The 21,799-nt window shown below is 47.1% G+C and overlaps 1 protein-coding gene across 13 annotated transcripts in view; it reads right to left on the bottom strand.

Moving 5' to 3' along the window:
• LOC138580086 (protein FAM118A-like) overlaps nucleotides 1-21,799 on the bottom strand; it is a 1,834,209-nt gene that overhangs the window by 642,848 nt on the left and 1,169,562 nt on the right. For all 13 annotated transcript variants that reach the window (XR_011304173.1, XR_011304175.1, XR_011304174.1 and 10 more), the window contains one exon: nucleotides 5,071-5,154. Coding sequence is in view for 10 of the 13 variants with exons in the window: in XM_069650357.1 (XP_069506458.1) it covers nucleotides 5,071-5,154 (84 nt within the window). In the remaining 3 variants the exon portion in view is untranslated. The remainder of the gene's footprint in view (nucleotides 1-5,070; nucleotides 5,155-21,799) is intronic.

The following is a 21,799-nucleotide window of genomic DNA, read 5'->3' as shown; positions in this document are numbered from 1 at the left end:
TCTGTGATATGACCCCCATAAGCCTAAGCAGCACCAAATCAAAAATGTTGGCGCAGAATAGGGAAAGGTCCAAATGGAAAATATTTTGTTGGCCAAGCCTTGGAGGTTGTTAACAAGTATAAGTACCTGGGCTCCTTCATTTATGACGGGAAGGGAAGGAGTGTTCCAGATGGAGATCTAAAGTCCACATTTTTGGTGGCTACAAGTCAGCTAACCCAATTTGATTTTAAGTTCGGTAGGTTCTCGCTTTTACCTGTGATGAAGTTATTTAGACAGAAAATTGTCCCAAAACTAACTTTTGGGGCTCAGACCAGGGAAGATGGTACCCCTTGGGCAAAGTTTGAGGCAAAATTGTAGAGAAAGGTCTTACGTCTCCCAATTTCAATTCCTGTGGCTGGGATTTTGTATGAATTGGGACAACTTCCAATCCAGACATTAATTGACAGGGGAAAATTGCAAATATACGCAAGTATAGTCTCTCCCCCTAATGCTTCCTTCTTTGTGTACCTTAATGGGATGTGGGTAATGGGCAACTGTAGGGTTCTAGTGAACTGGGTGCAGCAGTGCATACAGGCTCTTTTGAAAATTGAATCCCCAGTACAGGAACTGTCCCTAAACCCTAGCAAAGTGAAACAAAAACTATATAGATATGCTTGGATACAGCTGAGGGCTGATTTGCTCGAATATCGACTTTGTTTGGTCGATAAAAAACTATAATGTTCTGGCCCCTTATTTGAAGACGCATCCATCCAGAGACTTTAGGTTCCAAATGTTGAGGTTGAAGTTAAATCTCCTCCCTACTATGGAGGTGTATGGGGTAAGGAGTATGGTGCCAAGGGGAATGAGACTATGTCGACCCTCCCAGGTCCAACTTGTGTTCTTCCTTTCCTCTATCTCTCTCTCTACCTGTGGTGTTCCCCAGAAGTTCCCCAGGGGTCTAACCTCTCCCACTGGGTGTTCAACCAATACCTGGCATCTCTCGCCCACCGCATTGCCGCTCTCTGCTACAACTTTCAGTGCTATGCCGATGACACTAAGCTAATTTTCAGGCTCCCCTCTGCCACCTCTTCTCCTTCTCTCATCTCTGTCTGTCTGCTATCCAGGAGTGTTGTGTCGCCAACGATCTCTGCCTTAATGCCAGTAAGATGGAGATTCTCCTCATCGCACACCTGCACCCTCCTTTCCTGTCACTCTCTGGCCGGCCTCCCTTGGCCCTCTTCCTGCTCCCACCTGTGAGGCTAAGAACCTTTGGGTCATCTTCGACTCCACACTCTCCTTTTCTCCTCACATCTCTGACGTCTCTAAGAAGTCAAACTACCACCTGAACCTCCTCAGAGGTATTCTTCTTTTCCTCTCCTTCCCCAAGAAGCTCACTGTCTCTAGAGCTCTGGTTCTCTCTAAGATGGACTACTGCAACAGCCTTTTCTTACATCTGCCAGCTTCTACTCTCCGCCCTCTGCAACTCATCCAGAACAGGACTGCAAGACTTGTCCTTGGCCTCAAGTCCAGGGATCATATCTCTCCAGCACTGAAATCTCTGCATTGGCTTCCAGTGGCTGCAAGGAGTGAGTTCAAGACCCTCTGCATTGTCCACAAGGCCTTCTGGGGCTTGGATCCTCAATACGTCCAACTCTCTCTTCTTAAATACCTTCCTACTCTGGCTCTTTGCTCCTCCACCTCCAACTCTGGAGCAGCCTCCCTGCCTCTCTGAAACTCGAGGAGAACCATCTCTGGTTCCAGAAGCACCTCAAGACTTTCCTCTTTGCTTCTGCCTTCTGTCTTCCTCTCCTCTTTGCTTCTGCCTTCTCTCTTCCTCTCCCCTGATGATTTCCTGTCTGATACTGCACTGGTCACCTGGCTAGCCTCTGATTTCGGGCCCAGGTCCCTGCCCGCCTAGTTGCACACCTGCACTGCCTCCCGGAAACCCTTGCACTCAGGTCTGTATCTGTAACCCTACAGTCCCCCTACCTGCACTTTTGGACACCACACCTGCTGGCTGCCCTTACCCTTGCACCTGCCACCTGTTGGCCACACTACTTATTATTGTTTTGATCCCATTTACAGCACTACCCTCTCCCCTTTCCCCTGGCACTTTTCTCCTCCCCTGCACTTGCACGATCTCAATGTCACTTGGCCTAGTAAGATCGTTGTCTCTGTCCTCCCTCAGTGCCCCCTTCATTGCCTAGTCGCGCCTTGAAACACTTGTCTATAGGCATGTTACAAATGCCATATCATATCATATCGATACTGAGGCCTAGAGGATGAGACCTTATGGATTAGAATATTAAACACAAATGTAATTCCCATTTGAGCCCCTATTGGGGCCCCTATTGGGGCTCAAATGGGAATGGGGAATGCCATTTTCAATGGGGACCTACCGCTTCCGCCAGGGTCGGACTACACCGGTAAGTCCCCATTGAACTACACCGGTGCCGGACCCGTTACTGGTGGCAGTCATGGCGCAAATAGCGCCATGACTACCACCAATCTCGGAATGAGGCCCTATGTTTTTACTCTGAGATGGGGTTGTATGCTCTTGTGAGTACAAATTTATTGGGCCTCATTACGACCCTGGTGCTAATGGTTTAACGACGCCGTAAAGAGCGTCGGCGCCGTTAAACCATTAGCGCCTGATTACAAGGTCCCTTTGGGGGTTGGAGGCTTTAACGCCTGCTTTTTGCCGTAATTTACGGTGCCGTAATTAGCGCCTTCCTCATCCCCATTATGCTCGTTTAGCAAAGCAAGCAAAGCACTGTACATAGAAGCTTTTAATATACAAGTATTACTACTGGGAAGGCATCATGAAGCAAGACACAGACAACAGATTCAATATTCAAACAGAAGATGTTTATTAACTCAAATGTCAGGATGTTGTAAGGCCTAACTTGCCCTATGCTAAGGTGGGTTTTCCCTACCTGAACGAAACTACGGAAAGTCTCAGTCAAAGAGTTCATCTTAAAAGTCTGTCTGTGTCCAGACCCTATCCTTGCCCTTACAACTAAAGCTAAACAATGTGTAGGGATGTCAGTAATGAAAGAAATGGAGATCAACACAAAGTTCTGAGCTTCTTCCAGCTCATAGCTTCCTCTTCAGTTCCCCTTCCACAAGTTCAAGAAAGTTCCAAAACATTCTCAAGATTACCTTTTTCCCAGTTCAAGGTAATACCGTTTCACACAATCCTCTGGGTTCTCTTCCCCAAGTTAAATGCAACACAGTTCACACAGACAAGGTGTCTTAGAATTTGCAGTTCGTCAAATCTCAGGGTTCTCTTCCCCAAGATTTCAACAACGTAGCAACTTGCATGGTTTTCAATCTTTCAAAGTTCAACACAAATCTAGGTCCACTGGACCCTCCTTCTGGATTGCTTTACCAGTTCACTCACAGTGCTCCTTCTTGGTTTATTTCAGAGGGACTTTGACTTTCACCATTCAGGGCTCACTGGTCTAGGCCACACGGTCCACTCATCAGAGGTCGCACAACCAGTAACCCCCACTTGTTTCTCTTTGTTGGCCTCTTGTTTCTGTGTGCACTTTCACACTCTCTTGGTTTCTCCCGGGTAGCTCTTGGCTTTGCCACAACATGGTACACACTTCTTGCCAGTCTTTGGACTTGCCGCATTGTATTCATTCATATAATTAACTTTGTGGTGGTGTTTCTCAAGCCCCCACCTTTCTATTGCATTCCTTTCACACTTGCGCTGTTTTCAGTACGTTGCTTACAAATAGGCAATTTCCCTTTTGATTGTCATCCGTTGTTAGCTTTGCCCATAAAGTTGCATTCAGCTCTGCATGTACTAAGCTTACTTTAGCTCAGTTTCACGGTTTTCGATCAGTTCGATACCAAATATGCGTGATTCATCTTTGTTTCAAAGTTTCACTTAGTTCGGCATTCAATAAACATCAATATACATAATTCAGCTTTGTTTTCAAAGTTTCATTCAGTTGGGTATTCCATACCCGTAATATAACCTTGGTTCGAGGTTTCATTCAGTTCGTTATTGAATAACGCATTCGGCACTTGATTGCCTATGCATAGCACGCTAGGAGCGCTGCTTCTCCTTTTCAGCTGCTCTCTCTCTCCAACGCAGAGGCTCCCACCTGTGGCGGCTCAACAGCACGACTTGCCCTTACTTCCACAGGTCTCTGGGACATGAGCCGGCATCCAGGCTTCCTCTCAGGTCCCACCACGGCTGCCTCCTCATGACACGGGTCCCCTACTAGTCTCTGCCACACAGGCCTCCCTGATGCTCTCTCTGCTGCACTTTTAGACTCCCATTATACACCTGCAACCCTTTGACAGGTTGTATGTGTGGACTTTCAATTGGGCTTGAATGACCATGATTAAAACAACATGCCTGACCTTTAAAGCACTCTACAGGCTTCTTCGTCCCAGTACTAGAGTGGTGAAATGAGGTGTTAATATTCATCATTCTTAGTCGCCTCTTCCTTGTCCCAGAACTGTCAGAGGTAAAAGGTGGGGAACAAAGGGGAGAGATTTTACAGTAGCTCATAAAGGCCAGGGGAGGGTTAGGTTGGTCTTCGATAGGAAAAGGGGGTTAGTATGGCTTGCCTGTGGGTACCCCACTCTTCAAGGACCATCCACCCAGGTGATCCTCCCTCACTTCTCCACCCCCAGGGTAGGGATCCAAGAGCGATGGCCTTTCCCTAGCCACCTAGAAGAGGATCCAGGGGGAGTAGGAGCGAGGAGACCTTCATGTTTCTCACACTACCCAATCAAAGATGATAATCATTTAACAACCTCTCAAGGATAAAAGCCTGAGTTGGCCTTGGTGAGTTTCGAATGTGCAACCTACAGATCACACAAAGATCTTAGAAGTGAGCACTCAACCCATTGAGGTATCTTCTCAGCTGTGTATGTGTAGGAAAGATGAGATAAAGGTGGGAGGAGGGCAAATTACCTGCTTGTCACTGGGTATTTTCACTATGTAACCTTTGTAACATTGCCATTTGTGACATAGCCTTAACACATTTGGACCTCATTTACAATCCAATAATGTGGAGAAAATATGCTTCATACATGGCATTGATCATTTAATTTAGCTTTCTTTACCTTCATCTGAATGTTTCATTTTCTTCTGATTGTCACATTCACATTTTGGCAATCTTCTTTTACCACATTCTGGTCGACATGCACCTGAAAAAAGGGTAAACACATTCAGTAACTTCAAGAGATGCTCAAATACAAATTCCTGCAATGACACCCTAACAGCCACACTCAAGATGGTCCCTGCATTCTGATCTAAAGATCCCATTGGTTTTCAAAGCTCTATTTTGAGGGGTCTGAGAATTAATCAATATAGAACAATGGTTTTGCTTGACTCTGTTTGTGGACAGAGGTGACAAATGCACAATTGATCAATGATTTACTACCCACAGTCATGGCTACTGCTATCTGACAGCATCATAACAGCTGAGTGTTAAGATGGATTTCTGAACACTGTCCTGGAGGGGCAGAGGTTCAGAAGGCCAGCCTAGTTTCTTGGAACAGGGTAACCTCTGGACAAGCCTGACCAATCAGAGAAGCGATGGCGGCGGTCAAGACTAGGTCTCAAGAGGGGTGAGGGTGACTGAAAGCCCGCAATGAGCACACAAAGCAAGGACGCTTACAAATTACTCCAGGCAGGTGTTATATTAAAAATATAGACACATTTATTACAAGGCCTTTGTAACATCGACCATAGTAAAGAATCACGATAAAACTCAAGTAAACCAACACATCACAATCAATACAATATATATACAAGACCGAGGGGTCTAACGAGTTAGAAGCACGAAATATGCAGAGCACCTGGATGGGGAGAAAAACAGGCAGTGCAAGTAATTGTTAGGCCCAGTTCGACATCAGAGACCACCTAACTAGAAGGAAGTCCGAGCCCTACGAAGAGTGGAGCCTTGTGCTCAAAAGTACCTGCACACGCGGGTGGCAACGGGCCAAGGAGTGTCTCTTCGGGGAAATCAGGCAGTTCAGCGAGGTGAGCAAACGATGGCGAACAGACCTCCGCTACTCAAGCGCGGCCTCCACTTGTGGGCAGAAGTAGGGCGCGAGTACGGAGAAAGGGGTGCTGTTTTCAACAGCGGGGGAACGCCACAGGCTCCTGCAGGAGGGAGACCGGTTCAGGGTATTGACTACTCACCGGTCCCCGATGCAGGCAGACCCAGGCTTCTCTGGGTTAGTTTCTTGGCTGGCAGGTTTAGATGCGATCAAAGGGACGTCTCGGCGCTGTGTAGATTCCGCGGCAGCAGAAGTCAGGGTAGAGGGTGTCCCAAACGCAGCGAGCGCGCACAGATGGTTACCTCAGCAGGGCAACTCGGCAGCCGCTTGTATTCCAGACCCAATGTACATGTCTCACTTCAGACCTAGGAACGCCAAGTGTACGAATCATGTGAGAGTGTCGAGGGCTCAGATTTTAGCAGTAGCCAGACGGCGGTGACAGAGCAAGGTTCCTGTGTAGGCTGGTCAGTCCACTGGATGACCCAGGGACGCTTCCGAAGGCTTACGTACAGGATTTGGTGAAGATGCTGAGAACAGTTGTTCCCACTATTCAAAAGGGTTGAAGCGCCAGTACAGGTCTTCTCGTTCGATCAGAGGCAGAGGGGTCGCACAGGACGACAGCAGTGCAGGGTGCAAACATTCAGCGGGTCACCAGCGATTCCTCGACTCAGCTTCTTAGTTGCAGGATACTTGGCTCCTTTATCCTTTGTTCGTGAGAACTCAGGAGATCAACATGGTAGTGGTGTTTCCAGCCTCCTCTTATCCAGAGTTCCCTTCGCGCCAAAACGGAGAGGACCCAATGGGAGATCTGCTTACAAAACACTCACACCATACGTGGACCTATCACGGACCATGGTGGTCCCAGGCATTCAAGACACAGTAGACTCTCTGGCACTCAGGATGTGTATTGGGAACAGACATCCCAGCCCACATCCTGGAGGCACACTCAAGGCATGCAGAAGCCCGCGAAAGCGTTGTGTTTCGTGGGAAAGTGCATGACCAAATAAGGACTGCCCCGGGTCGGCTCGACCTGGGGGAAGGTGAAGGGGCAAGACGGTCAGCAGACAGGACAAAGAACCTCGTGGCATGGCCATTTTGGAGGCCAGGCCACCCATTTGGGCCAAACGCGGGAAGCGCGGTTAACATCGCAAAAGGGGGTTCAAAACACAAAGAAACGATAGCTGCCACCAGTCCCGTCCGTGACACACTTGCACATTTCATGATAAGTCCAACGAAAGTTTCTAGTGCCATTGGAATGACTAGAGAGTCAAGAGCGCAGTAATGTAAGTTACGGTGCACTCTTGTTTCATGTTGCTCAAAAGCTGCAACATGAGGAAAGGACTAAGGGAAACGAGTCTCCCGGTACTGACTGCCTTAAGGGCATGTCAGTTTCCCTGTAAGAATGGAGCGAAAGCCCAGAGGAGTGCGGCGGAAGGCTGCGCTTCTCTGGCAAAGTCTAGATCAGGGTGTAAAACAACAGCAAAAAGTTTTGGGGTTGCCACATGGAAGGAAAATTACCTACAATTATGAAATCTTTCCTGACACTCGCCCCTCCCAGACTAAGGACAAGGGGAACTAATCCACCCCTGGATGAGTTTCTTGTTCAGGTCGGTTAAACATTCTGGACAACCCATCAGCATTGCTATGTTGGACACCTGGCCTATGTTCAATAGTGAAGTCAAAGCCTTGCAGACTTCACCTAAGCAACTTTGGATTCTCTCCCTTCATGTTCATCAGCCACTTTAAGGGCTTATGGTCCTTTTGCACAGTGAAGTGGGTCCCATAGAGGTAGGGCCTCAGCTTGCGTATGGCCCACACAACAGAGAAACATTCTTTCTGTACTGTGGACCATCTGACCTCTCTGCCCTTAAGCTGGCGACTAATGAAACCAATAGGGTGTTCCTTACCCTTCTCATCTACTTGCGATAGTACAGCTCCTATCCCAGTGTCAGAGGCATCTGTCTGCACAATAAAAGGTCTTTGGTAATCAGGGGCCCTGAGAACAGGGGCCTGGCACAAGGAGTATTTTAAGCCGTTGAAGACCTTCTCACACTCGTCAGTCCAAGTTACCTTCTTGGGTTTCTTCGGAGTGGTGAGAGCAGTTAGAGGGGCAGCTATGGTACAATAGTCTGCCATGAAGTTGCGGTAATACCCTGTGAGTCCTAAGAAGGCTCCAAGTCTGTGTAGTGGGTGTAGGCCAGTCTTGTACTGCTTGTACTTTACTGGGTAGAGGCTGTATCCTCCCTCCACCTACTTCATGTCCAAGGTAAACCACGGAGCCTTGTCCAATCTGGCATTTACTAGCCTTTATGGTCAAGTGTGCTTTCTGAAGAGCCTGTAGCACAATTCCGAGGTGTTTCACATGGTCTTCCCAGGTGGCGCTGAAAACTGCTATATCATCCAGATATGCAAGACAGAATTCATCCAACCCGGTCAACATATGATTCACAAGCCTCTGAAAAGTGGCAGGTGCATTCTTCAACCCGAACTGCATTACCGTGAATTGGTAAAGACCGTCTGGAGTGGAAAACGCTGTCTTCTCCTTGGCATGTTCTGCTAAGGCTATTTGCCAATAGCCCGCAGTGAGGTCAAACGTGCTGAGGTACTTGGAGGCACCCAAGATATCCACCAGCTCATCTGTTTGAGGCAAGGGGTGTGCATCTGTCTTGGTGACAGCATTCAGAGCCCTGTAATCCACGCAGAACCTCAATTCAGAAGTGCCTGCTTTTGGAACCAAAACCACAGGGCTGGACCAAGGACTACTAGAGGGTTCAATCACCCCAAGATCTAACATTTTGTTGACCTCTGTCTTAATGTAAGACTGTACTTTGTCTGACATTCTGTATCCTCTACTTTTGGTAGGAACGCTGTCTCCTGTGTCTATGTTATGTTTGCACCAAGGTGTCAAACCAGGGGACTGCGAAAATAGGGGGGTAAATTGCCTAAGCAAACTTTTCACCTCAGCCTGCTGATCAGAAGTCAGGTGAGGGGCCACTCGGACACCCTCAAAGGAGCTATCTGAAGGACCGCTTTGGAACAGGTCGGGGAGAGGTTCAGAATCCTCTTCCTCAACATCTGAAGCCAGTAGCAGTGCTGCAATTTCGACTCTTGGGACGAAAGCCTTCAGCCTATTTACATGGACCACTTTTGGAGCCTGTCGAGGCCTTCCAAGGTCCACTAAATAGTTGAGCTCACCCAGGGGCTCCACCACTGTGTAAGGGCCTGACCATTTATCCTGTAAAGCTATAGGCCTTATGGGATTCATGATCAGGACTTGCTGACCAGGTGTAAAGTTGATGAGGGAAGCTTTCTGGTCGTACCAATGTTTCACCAGTGCTTGTTCTGCCTTCAACTTGTCACTAGCCAGACCCATCAGAAGTACCATCCGTTTTCTGAGCCCTAACACATAGTCTACTGCGTTGGTAGTTATAGGGGGAGTGGGCATCTCCCATCCCTCCTTGACTATGGCTAAGGGTCCCCGCACAGGGTGACCAAACAGAAGTTCGAAGGGGCTGAAGCCAACACCCTCCTGTGGTACCTCTCAGTAGGCAAACAGTAAGCATGGTAAAAGAAGATCCCATTTTCTTCTTAGGGGTTCTTCCAGAGCCCCAATCATACTCTTTAACGTTCTGTTGAACCGTTCCACCAGACCTTCTGGGTGGTATTCTTTCCACATAGCCTGCATATACTTCGACATAAAGTTGCTGCCTCGTTCAGACGCAACTTCTTTAGGGAAGCCATCCCTAGCAAAGATACCAAGTAACGCTTTTGCAACTGACTTGGCAGTTACAGTTTTCAATGGGATGGCCTCAGGATATCTGGTAGCATAGTCGACCAGCACCAGGATAACCCTATTGCCTGAGGATGTGTGCGAGTCAAGGGGACCATAGATGTCGATCCCTACCCTTTCGAATGGTATTCCCACAACTGGGAGTGGTACCAATGGAGCTTGGATTGTTGAGCTACTCTTACCAGATAACTGGCAGGAGGCACAACTTCTGCAGTGACTTTCTACTTGCACCCCCATCTTGGGCCAGTAGAAGTGCATGGATAACCTTTGCTTGGTCCTCTTAATACTAAGGTGACCAGCAAGGGGCACTTCATGTGCCAGCTGCGGGAGGAAGGGTCTTACAGCAAGAGGAACCACCAACCTCCTATGGTCTCCTTCTGTAGACTCTGTGGGCTCACTATACAGGAGTCCACCTTCCCAATAAATCCGATGCTTCCCAGGAGGTTCACCCTCAAGCTGGGAGCAGGCCTGTCTCCTTAGGCCTTCCAGAGATGGGCACTCACGTTGGCCTTTACTGAATTCTTCCCCGTCAGAACCACCTTCAACTAACAAGTCTTTTAGTTCAGGATGGTCATTGGGGTCAAATACTTCAGGTATCGCCGCCTCCTCGTCAGGTCCGGGCGATTGACCAACTTCCTCCACCGCAGTGGTAGGTGAGTTCCACGGAATATTTTCTTTCCCTCGTTTTGGTTTTGTTACTCCTTTAGCCTTGGGATTCCCCTTTGGCTGGGGCAGTGCATTGGTCCTGGCCAATGCTGCCCGTGTTTGAGACTTTGTTCAGGGTCTGTCAGCAGTGTCTCCCACGAGCCCTAAAGCTCTGAGATCGTTGCCCAACAAAACCTTTCCTGGGATGTTCCTCTGAATGCTCACTGGAATCCTGACTGCTATACCATTGATAGTAAGATTTACAGGTATTACTGGAAACATGCGAGGTGGGCCATCAGCCAACTTAGTGGGCATCAGAGTAGCTCTGGCAACTTCCTCTGAGTCTACCAAGGTAGAATCCACTACAGTTCGACTGCACCCACTATCCCTAAGAGCTGGAGTATCTACTCCATTGATCAGCACACTGTCTTTAAAGTAGTGCTTGGTATTATCTGGAATCCTAGCATAAGCCTCTGCGACTTTAGGCTCCCAGGAACACAGGGAAACTAAAACTACCTCAGCTTCTATCCCACTGGGGAAGGAGTCTGAGGAGACGTATGCTCCTGTAATCTCTTCTTCCTCGTAGGAGGAGAAGACCAGATTAGTGGAGTGGCCCCCCAAAGGTTTAACCTTACACCGGGGATCCCCCTTCACGTGGTCAGTTGCACCACAAGCAAAACAAGATCCATTGGGTCTGTTTACAAAGGGATGCTTACTATAACCAGAGTTCTGTTTCGGAGGCTGACCTCCACTACCCTGTGAGTTCTCTTGTGTCTTACCCTTATTTTTCTTTTTGTGGCCCTTTTGAGAAGAAGGTTTATCAGATTCTCCACCCTCCTTATCTTTGGACTTTTTCCCTTCCTCCTGCTTACCAGGATGAGTTTTGTCCTTATGGGACACTCGATGTGACACCCATAAATCTGCTGCAATGGCAAGTTTCTTTGGATCTATCTCCTTAGAATCCGCCAAATGCTGCTTAAGCTCAGGGGAAGAAGATGCAAAAATATGTTCCAGCATGACAAGACTTATCATACATTCAAAGGTAGAAACCTTATAACCTTCAACCCAGCCAGTCAAGTTTTTTAAGGATTCGGTTACATAAGATACCCAAGTACCACCTTTTTTTTCATATACTCTCAGAATCGTTTTAAATATTGGGCAGGAGTCTTTCCAAACTTTAAAATGAGAGTTTGCTTCAACATTGCAAAATCTGCTCGCTCAGCCTTCGACATTTCCATAATGGCACTGCAGTCAGAATTGGGCAGTCTGCTAAGTAACCAGGCAATTTTATCAGCATTGTCAACTTGTTGAAGTTCACATGCATACTCAAATGTATTCAGCCAGTCCATAATGTCATGTCATTCTTTTCCTCATACACACTGAGCAGATCTTTTGGGAACCGTGGATGAGAGGAGGCCCCAGACCCATTTCCAGGACCCTTGGATCCATTGGCAACTTGAAGCTGGCCAGTTCCAACTGGTGATCCCTGTCTTTCTGTTTTTCTGCCTGTTCGATTTTTAGCTTGACCCTATTGAACTCAAGCTCTTCCTGGAGTTTGGCCATATTGAACTCAAGCACCTTCTGCCTAAACAGCAGCTCTTGCTTCTTGCTTTCAAGCTTGGCCTCCCCATCAGCACTGGCAGAGGAAACATTGGACATTTCATCCTCCCTGTCCTCATGGTCGCAGTGGACCAGTGCAGCGGCAGAACTGTCAGTTCTAACAGTGAGAGCAGCCTCACCTCCTTCTGCACTGTCCTCGGAAGCTATAGCGTCAAGCTGAGATTCTTGCCACGCCATGATTCTTTGGATCATTTCCATTTTTGTGCCTTGCGAGGAGACACCTCTTTCAGCACACATCTTTTTCAATGTTTCAGATTTAGAAGCATTTAAAGTTAACAAGGTACCTGTTTCCATACAGTTTGATAGGACTATGGCCTTTTAAAAGTTATACTACGACAATTCACTACGTGTCCTGGTAGGAATAACTTGAAATGCCTGCGCTCGTGCGCAACACTGGATACTTTCAGTCGTATCCCACCGCTGTACACCAATTTGTTAAGATGGATTTCTGAACTCTGTCCTGGAGGGGCAGAGGTTCAGAAGGCCAGCCTAGTTTCTTGGAACAGGGTAACCTCTGGACAAGCCTGACCAATCAGAGAAGCGATGGCTGCGGTCAAGACTAGGTCTCAAGAGGGGTGAGGGTGACTGAAATCCCGCAATGAGCACACAAAGCAAGGACACTTACAAATTACTCCAGGCAGGTGTTATATTAAAAATATAGACACATTTATTACAAGGCCTTTGTAACATCGACCATAGTAAAGAATCACGATAAAACTCAAATAAACCAACACATCACAATCAATACAATATATATATACAAGACCGAGGGGTCTAACGAGTTAGAAGCACGAAATATGCAGACCACCTAGATGGGGAGGAAAACAGGCAGTGCAAGTAATCGTTAGGCCCATTTCGACATCAGAGACCACCTAACTAGAAGGAAGTCCGAGCCCTACGAAGAGTGGAGCCTTGTTCTCAAAAGTACCTGCACATGCAGGTGCCAACGGGCCAAGGAGTGTCTCTTCGGGGAAATCAGGCAGTTCAGAGAGGTGAACAAACGATGGCGAACAGACCTCCGCTACTCAAGCGCGGCCTCCACTTGTGGGCAGAAGCAGGGCGTGAGTACGGAGAAAGGGGTGCTGTTTTCAACAGCGGGGGAAAGCCACAGGCTCCTGCAGGAGGGAGACCGGTTCAGGGTATTGACTACTCACCGGTCCCCGATGCAGGCAGACCCAGGCTTCTCCGGGTTAGTTTCTTTGCTGGCAGGTTCAGATGCGATCAGAGGGACGTCTCGGCGCTGTGTAGATTCCGCGGCAGCAGAAGTCAGGGTTGAGGGTGTCCCAAACGCAGCGAACGCGCACAGATGGTTACCTCAGCAGGTCAACTCGGCAGCCGCTTGTATTCCAGATCCAATGTAAACGTCTCACTTCAGACCTGGGAACGCCAAGTGTACGAATCGTGTGAGAGTGTCGAGGGCTCAGATTTTAGCAGTAGCCAGACTGCGGTGACAGAGCAAGGTTCCTGTGTAGGCTGGGCAGTCCACTGGATGACCCAGGGGCGCTTCCGAAGGCTTACGTACAGGATTTGGTGAAGATGCCGAGAATAGTTGTTCCCACTATTCTAAAGGGTCGAAGTGTCAGTACAGGCCTTCTCGTTCGATCAGAGGCAGAGGGGTCTTACAGGACGACATCAGTGCAGGGTGCCAAACCTTCAGCGGGTCACTAGCGATTCCTCGACTCAGCTTCTTATTGCAGGATACTTGGCTCCTTTATCTTTCGTTTGTGAGAACTCAGGAGATCGACATGGTAGTGGTGTTTCCAGCTTCCTCTTATCCAGAGTTCCCTTCGCGCCAAAACGGAGAGGACCCAATGGGAGATCTGCTCACAAAACACTCACACCATACGTGGACCTATCACGGACCACGGTGGTCCCAGGCATTCAAGACACACTAGACTCACTGTCACCCAGGATGTGTATTGGGAACAGACATCCCAGCCCACATCCTGGAGGCACACAAGGCATGCAGAAGCCTGCGAAAGTGTTGTGTTTCGCGGGAAAGTGCATGACCAAATAAGGACTGCCCCGGGTCGGCTCAACCTGGGGGAAGGTGAAGGGGCAAGACGGTCAGCGGACAGGACAAAGAACCTCGTGGCATGGCCATTTTGGAGACCAGGCCACCCATTTGGGCCAAACGTGGGAAGCGCGGTTAACATGGCAAAAAGGGGTTCAAAACACAAAGAAACGATAGCTGCCACCAGTCCCATCCGTGACACACTTGCACATTTCATGATAAGTCCAACAAGAGTTTCTAGGACCATTGGAATGACTAGAGACCCAAGAGCGCAGTAATGTAAGTTATGGTGCACTCTTGTTTCATGTTGATCAAAAGCTGCAACATGAGGAAAGGACTAAGGGAAACGAGTCTCCCGGTACTGACTGTCTTAAGGGCATGTCAGTTTCCCAGTAAGAATGGAGCGAAAGCCCAGAGGAGTGCGGCGGAAGGCTGCGCTTCTCTGGCAAAGTCCAGATCAGGTTGTAAAACAACAGCAGAAAGTTTGGGGGTTGCCACATGGAAGGACAATTACCTACAATTATGAAATCTTTCCTAACACTGAGGATGGACTAAAGCCAGGGGGTATCTTCAGTGGATTTGCAAGCCTTAATATGGCTTTATTTGAAGGCAATGGTGGAGGAAGGACTCTGCAATATTGTACAAAGATGCAACCTAGGTGCTTTATCTGAGGGTAATAGTGGCAAATGGATCCCCATAATAATATCTTGTGAAAAAGTTCAGGCGACAACCAGCAGACAATTCACATGATGCTTCAAAACAGGCCACACATGTATACCATGTATATGTGAATACTAGGAAGTTCCCATTTTACCATAACTTTCTAAAGAGAAGTGATCAGGCTATTTGTTTACTTCAAAGGTCTCCGGGGGGCAGGGTGGAGCACATCAAACACAGAAGGTGTCATTTCTAAACAATGCCATTGACACCTCAGGGTACAACCTGTTGGGGAGAACATCAGCACGTGTAGCATAGCTCATTGGCAACGTGTTGGTCTTGGAAGCAGAGCAACACAGGTTCGAATCTTGGGTCCGTGCGTTACAAAAAAACTATTCTAATTATACAACAATTCCTTTTTCCATATGTTCGGTAGCTCCATGAACTTGCTTATTTGTTAATTTATATAGCGCACCTAACCCAGGGGTATCTGGGTGCATTGCTTAAGAGTTACATAGATATTGCGAGACAGAGATGACAATTCAATACATAGCAGGTAGAAGGACATCAGTCAAGTCAAAATGTGTGCTGAGTTTGAGTGGAAGTTCTAATAATTTTTTCTAGGTTACAAAGAGGAAGCAGACTGACATTCCCATAATAAGAAAAAACAGCCACGGCAACCAGTTAAGGTTGCCCGGAGGCACTGGTATCCATGCGCAAGTTGCCCATAAGGTATTTTTTTAATACTATCTTAGCCCCTTGGGACCGGGGACTACATAGATCTAATCATAAGATCATTATTTTATACTAAAAGGGTCTTTATCCAACAGGGTGACAGAGAGACTAGAAAGAAAACATTGAACACATTTGTGGGTTCTATATACAGCAGACACAAGTGAATTTTGCCCCTGATGAATGTCCAGTATTGAAGTGCATGAGCAGGACAGAAACTTGTACAAGTAGGGCTTTAAAAGTCAAAAGAGTAATAGCACAAATAATACACTTCAGAGAAAATAATCCAGTGTGAAGTCTGCACACAGATTATGTATTGTACTGTGAAAATATTATTTGCATGTGTGTATTAACTTGTTTTTTACATTATTATTAATGTTATGAGACTATCTTCTGATTATGTGTTTTATGATTAATACAATTTGTATTTTTATAAGTAAATAAAGTAATTTTGGGAGTAAATTCTAGTCTGTGACGGTCTCCTTGCCCCTCCGAAGTGGAGACATTTAATATACACTTTCCTTTTGTAGATTGAATGGTAGTACCCATGAAGTAGGAAGACAGTGATTCCCATATGTGGATTTAGCCGTTTTGAGATCTGTGAGTGTAGATTACAGCCAAATTATAGCGGTGCCTGGAATGGATAAACTGTCTGGTGAACATATTACAGTGATGACCTGGAATATACGGGGGTTCACTAACCATGCGAAATTTAGATTGAATACGAATTATGCAAAAGAATTACAAGTTACTCACCGGGGTGAGTAACGTACTCCTAGTTCATAGTCCCCTTTCCTCCATACGTCCCACAAGTAATAACTTTTAAATTACCCTTATGTCCCGTCCCCTTTCCTCCATCCTGTATGGGTGATTACCACTGAACAGAAGCCCTGGGGAGGAGTGTTGTTGCTATTTTTAAGCAAACAGGTTTCGTAGCAACGCTTCGCCAAAGGCTGCGTCAGACCGCGCACTGGCATCCAAGCAGTAATATTTGCAGAAGGCTGATGGCATGGCCCGTTGTGGCTGCCCCGCTGACTGTTTGCCATGGTAGCCATGGTACGTGTCTTTGGAAAGCGACCGCTGTTGTCTTGGTCCTGACCGCATGAGCATGCATGTTCTTAGGAAACTCTCTACTCTGCACATTGTATGCTTCTTGAATGGCTGAGACCATCCATCTGGCTATAGAAGCCTTGGACGGTTGCCCGCCTGGTCTAGATCTGCTGAAGGTGACGAAGAGAGCGCCTGACTTGCAGAAATCCTTGGTCCTATCCAGGTAGAATTTCTAGATGTCTAGACAGTGAAGCACCTTCTCCGCCTCCTCCGTAGGGCTAGGGAAGAATACGTTTCCTCGTTGATGTGGAATGAGGAGACCACCTTGTCTCACAGCCTGAATATACCTGATTCTGCATGCCGCATGGGCTCGAATGTTTTATGCGCAAGGGCGCTGACCACTACATTGAGGCCCCAGACTGGGTGCGGGCACCTGACCAGCGGGAACGGCCTTATCAACTCCACCAGATGTCGTTTAACCACATCGTTGGACGCAGAGAAACAATTTGTGTCTGTGTTTTTATAGGCGCTTATGGCCACCAGGTATGTCCGGCAAGTGTCTACCTGGACCCCTGATCTAGCTAGATGCGCTGAGAAATAAAGTACCTGATCCAGAGAGCATGTTAGTGGGTCCACTCCTGCATCTTGCTGGGAAGGAGGCAGCCCCGCCCTACCCCCCTAGGCGCTTTAGAGTGAGGCGAGATGCATTTGAAGCACTATGATGGGCCAGGGGAGGACGGTCGGTGAGAGGGACATCTCCCAGTTTAACAGGACCCTTCTCTAATATAACCAAAACTAGTCCATCCACATAGTACAGCATAAATCTACGTGCCACGATCCATCTTGTGATAATCTGTATTGGCATTGTCTGAATTGCCACCACCCATCTGCCGCTGACCAGGCGCCATGATTACTGCTTTTACTGCATTTTAAAAATCACCCGCACTTGCAAACTATGAGGTTTGCATCTACTAAGATAGCCGCCGCTCGGACCATCGAAATTCGAATGTAGAGGAAGCTGCAATCGCACCGGATTGGTCAGCCTCTACACATTTAGCCTATCGTGGGAGACTGGCAGGCGTAAGACGGCCCAGACAAAGACACACGAAAAAGGCTCCTGACTGAGCCTGACCGAGCGTGCTGAGCTAAGAGAGTACAACCCTCTTTCAACTACGCTCCACATACTTACCTACACCCTAACAATCGGTGTCACTTCACTACCTGCACCTGATGCACCAGCACTGAGCTAAGAGGATTCATAGCCCGTCTTGAGGGCCGACAGCAACTGATCGACCTACTGCACACCGAACATTCCGGCACCCGTATGGTGAGACTCTCATTGGCTACCGCACTGAACCTTTGATCCATATCCCTTGCGCTCCCGACATACCCTTGAACCTGTTCGCAGCATACGCTTATGTTCCCATGTGCTTAACCGTATGGCCCCTTTCGCATACTAAGTTCTGCCCCTCCGTTGTTACTGACCCAAGCACCCCACTTCTCTCGGTCCCACTGTAGGTATATGCAATGACTACCCACCTAATAGGGAATCTATAACGTGTATCACGCACTGCTGTTGCCATCCATATTACCAGAAATCCTTACTCATCTAGTATTTTGTTGACGTTGTTTATGCACCTAAACTTGCCTGGAGTGATCCCCACCTTGCCATGTTGTGTGCTTGCAATTTTGCTCCGCAACCTACCTAATCAACGTACTACTTGCCTTACTTGTGCCATGTTGTATACTTGTGAACTTGCTCCACAACCTACCTAATCAATGTACTACTGTTCTCTTGTTTTTATCTGTGCCTTATCGTGTCCATCTATGCTTGCACTATTTGTAATGCCACATCACTGACCAGCCTCATATTAGAAATGGAGTCCTTCCTACCTACAGTGTGGTTCTACTAGCGATCACCACGCTGTTCAGTAGTATAACGGCATCCGGTTGCCTCACTAACTAGCTTCTGGAAACGGATGTTACACCGACGTTAGCCGCACACTGCAAATTTTTCTATGCTGTTTTTAACCTGACACGGAAACTGCTCCCATGCTGTTTATTACCATGTACTACAAATCACTTACACGCTGCTTATAGCCCATCATGTATTCCAAATTTGCCTTACGCTGCTCGCAGCCCATATTGTAAATCGAACGCTTGTCGCTCTCAGCCTTACCTGGCTAACTAACCCTACAGCGTCCTACTACTAGCCTACCTTGACAACTCAATTGTACGTCACTCACTACCCTACAGTGCTAAAAGGCTCAATGTTGTTCCGAGCCAGACTCTAAAACAGATCTCTGATTTCCCATAGCTTGTTAAAGTAACAGACGGCCAGGCCTCTTGCCAACTTACCAACTAAATTACCTAACTTCAGTTAAATGTACGTAACTCCACATTACTCAAGACCTACGCCATACCTTACTATATGATTTACCAACACTAGTGCACAGCATAGTAGGGTCATGCTAAGGCTTAACCTAAATCTAGTACTATCTGCGCTCATTAGCGTCTTTCTAGCCATGGCCATAGCACCTTCCATATCCAAAACCACCCAGCTGAATGTACCTCCTCCTCAAATACTGCCTCTGACTAGCTGTAATTCGTACTCACCTGTCAAGAACACAGTAACCTCAGTCCTTACCTGTGACCAGAGGAACGATAGAATAAGAGACAGGACTAAAAACGACTTGCTGCAACAAAGTTACAGGTAAGCATCCTATCCCGTGGACAACTTAAACCCAACCAGTATCACTGCTAATAACATAGCTGATGAAGTCTCAAATAACTAACGGACCCAGACTAAATAAAAACAATTTGCTTAGGCATAGTGCTTCAAGCACAACTAAAACTATACCCAATAACGACAAAGTTGGCAACATATTCGCAAAAATTAAAGGTGCCTTAATTAATGCCAGATCAATCCCCAGCACATGCCCTGGACATATCGGACCTCATCACAACAAATGACCTTGACTTTCTTTTGCCATAACAGAAACTTGGCTGCATCCTACAGCAGGCCCATCATTAGCCCTTACCTTACCGGACGGTTATGCAATTATTAGAAAGGGCAGAACTAGCGCAAAGGGAGGAGGCATTGCCTTCATCTCCAAATCTAACCTCAACATCAGAGAAAATCCTAATATCCCGCTCACATCGGGAGAACTTTTGTTCACTAAAATCACAATCTCTCCCATGACCTCACTAAACCTACATCTCATCTATAGTCCTCCAGGTCCTATCTGCTCCTTCGACAGGGACATCGCCACCCTACTAACCATGGATACAAAACCCACATCCAAAGTGATCATCCTCAGAGATTTCAACTTAGGTCTTCATGACAGTTCCGATACTCAAGCCTCCACGCTAGCCAATACCGCTGAAACACAAGGTTTCACCCTACGATCTTCTGTCCCTACCCATGCCAAAGGTTGCATGCTTGACTGGCTCGCTGATTATAACTGCACCACTCACATGTCTAGTAATGATCCCTGCCAGTGGTCAGACCACAATATAATACTATTCACAATCAGCACTAACACACCCACTAACCTATCAACGCTGATGGCACCTGCCACCCAGGCACGCAACATGCGCAACATCATGCCTGACAACATTATCCCGCTGATCACACGGCTCACTACACACGCGGATGAGTCAGACGACCCTGCCTCCCTGGTATCTACCTATAATCAAGTTATGGAAACAGCCCTAGACGCGGTGGCCCCTTTGGGTAACTGCAAAGCTAAACTTAAATCACATCTTAACCAGTGGTTCACCCCTGAACTCAAAGATTTACGTAGCAAAACAAGAAATGCAGGAAATAACTGGAGAAAAAACCTGTCAATCATTAACAAACAACAATTCACCTCCCTAGCATCTGACTACAGAAAAGCCACCCATCAAGCCAAAAGCAATGCTTATAACCTGTTCATAGTAAATGCTAATTCTAGCTCTAAAGAGATATTTTCAGTCTTAAGAGAATTAGAAGCCCCTTCCCAGACCCCTGACCTATGCATCAAAGACCAAGTTTGGTGCGAAAACATACAGAAGGCTCTTATGGACAAAATTGACGTCACTTCAGCTCAAAATGAATAATAAAAAGTTGAAGCTCAATACATCTCAGCAGCCCACAATCGAACTCACTCCACCCAAACCGTTCCCTAAGTTTGAGTTTTCCACTATTACGATAGAGGAAACTTCCAAAATCATTAAAGGCCTCAAATCTTCACGATGCCAAGGTAACAACTGTCCTGCGACCTTAATCAAAGATTGTGCACACAACCTGGTACCTTTCATCACATCACTCATAAACAATTCATTTGCCTCCAACAAAGTACCGGATAACATCAAGGAAGCTTGGGTACTGCATTTACTGAAAAAAACAGACCCTAGACCCGAATGTACCACTAATTATCGGCCCATCACGACGGTACCATTCTTGCAAAAAAAACTGGACAGGGTAGCATATATCCAGATTCAAAAATACTTAGAAACACACCATCTGCTGGGCCTCTGTCAATCAGGTTTCCGCCCAGGCCACAGCACGGAAACGTCCCTAGTAGACCTTAAAGTACAAATGGACCAGTTCAGACATAGAGGTGACCTAGCCATCCTACTCCTTGTAGACCTTTTGGCAGCATTCGATCTTGTAAATAACAACATCCTATGTCGTCACCTAGCCAGTGATGCCCACTTCTCCAATAATGCAATAGCATTGATCAAATCATTCTTGTCAAACCGAACAATGAGAGTCTTCTCATCCTCCGCAGCAGCTAGCCCCACCCCAGTAACCTGCGGAGTGCCCCAGCGATCATGCGTATCACCTACCGTGTACAACACATTCACTAAACCTCTCTTCGATAAACTGGACAATTTGGGTGTCACATACACAAACTATGCTGACGACACCCAAATACTAATTCCATTCACGGGGGACTACATCACCGACATGAATGCCATAAATGCAATCTATCACACGATCCAAGCTTGGATGGCTCAGAATGAGTTCTGTCTTAATGACGATAAGACCGAGATCCTGATCCTGGGCAGTCAAGCAAAACTCAAAAATCTTTCACTGCTGTACCAATCCTTCAACATAGATGGGTACCTCATCACAACTGCCAAAGTGGTTAAGACCTTAGGAGTCTATCTCGACTCCTCACTCACCCTTTCACGGCAAGCCAATGCCATCACCTCGGCATCCTCCTACACAGCTAACCTCCTCATGGCTTATTGACCATATCTCACAGAAGAGAACCCTATCACCCTGGCAA

This window comes from Ambystoma mexicanum, chromosome 3p (genome assembly GCF_040938575.1).
Source record: "Ambystoma mexicanum isolate Mex_15411 chromosome 3p, UKY_AmexF1_1, whole genome shotgun sequence".
NCBI classification, from domain to species: domain Eukaryota; kingdom Metazoa; phylum Chordata; class Amphibia; order Caudata; family Ambystomatidae; genus Ambystoma; species Ambystoma mexicanum.
This window is presented reverse-complemented; position numbering and strand designations above follow the sequence as displayed.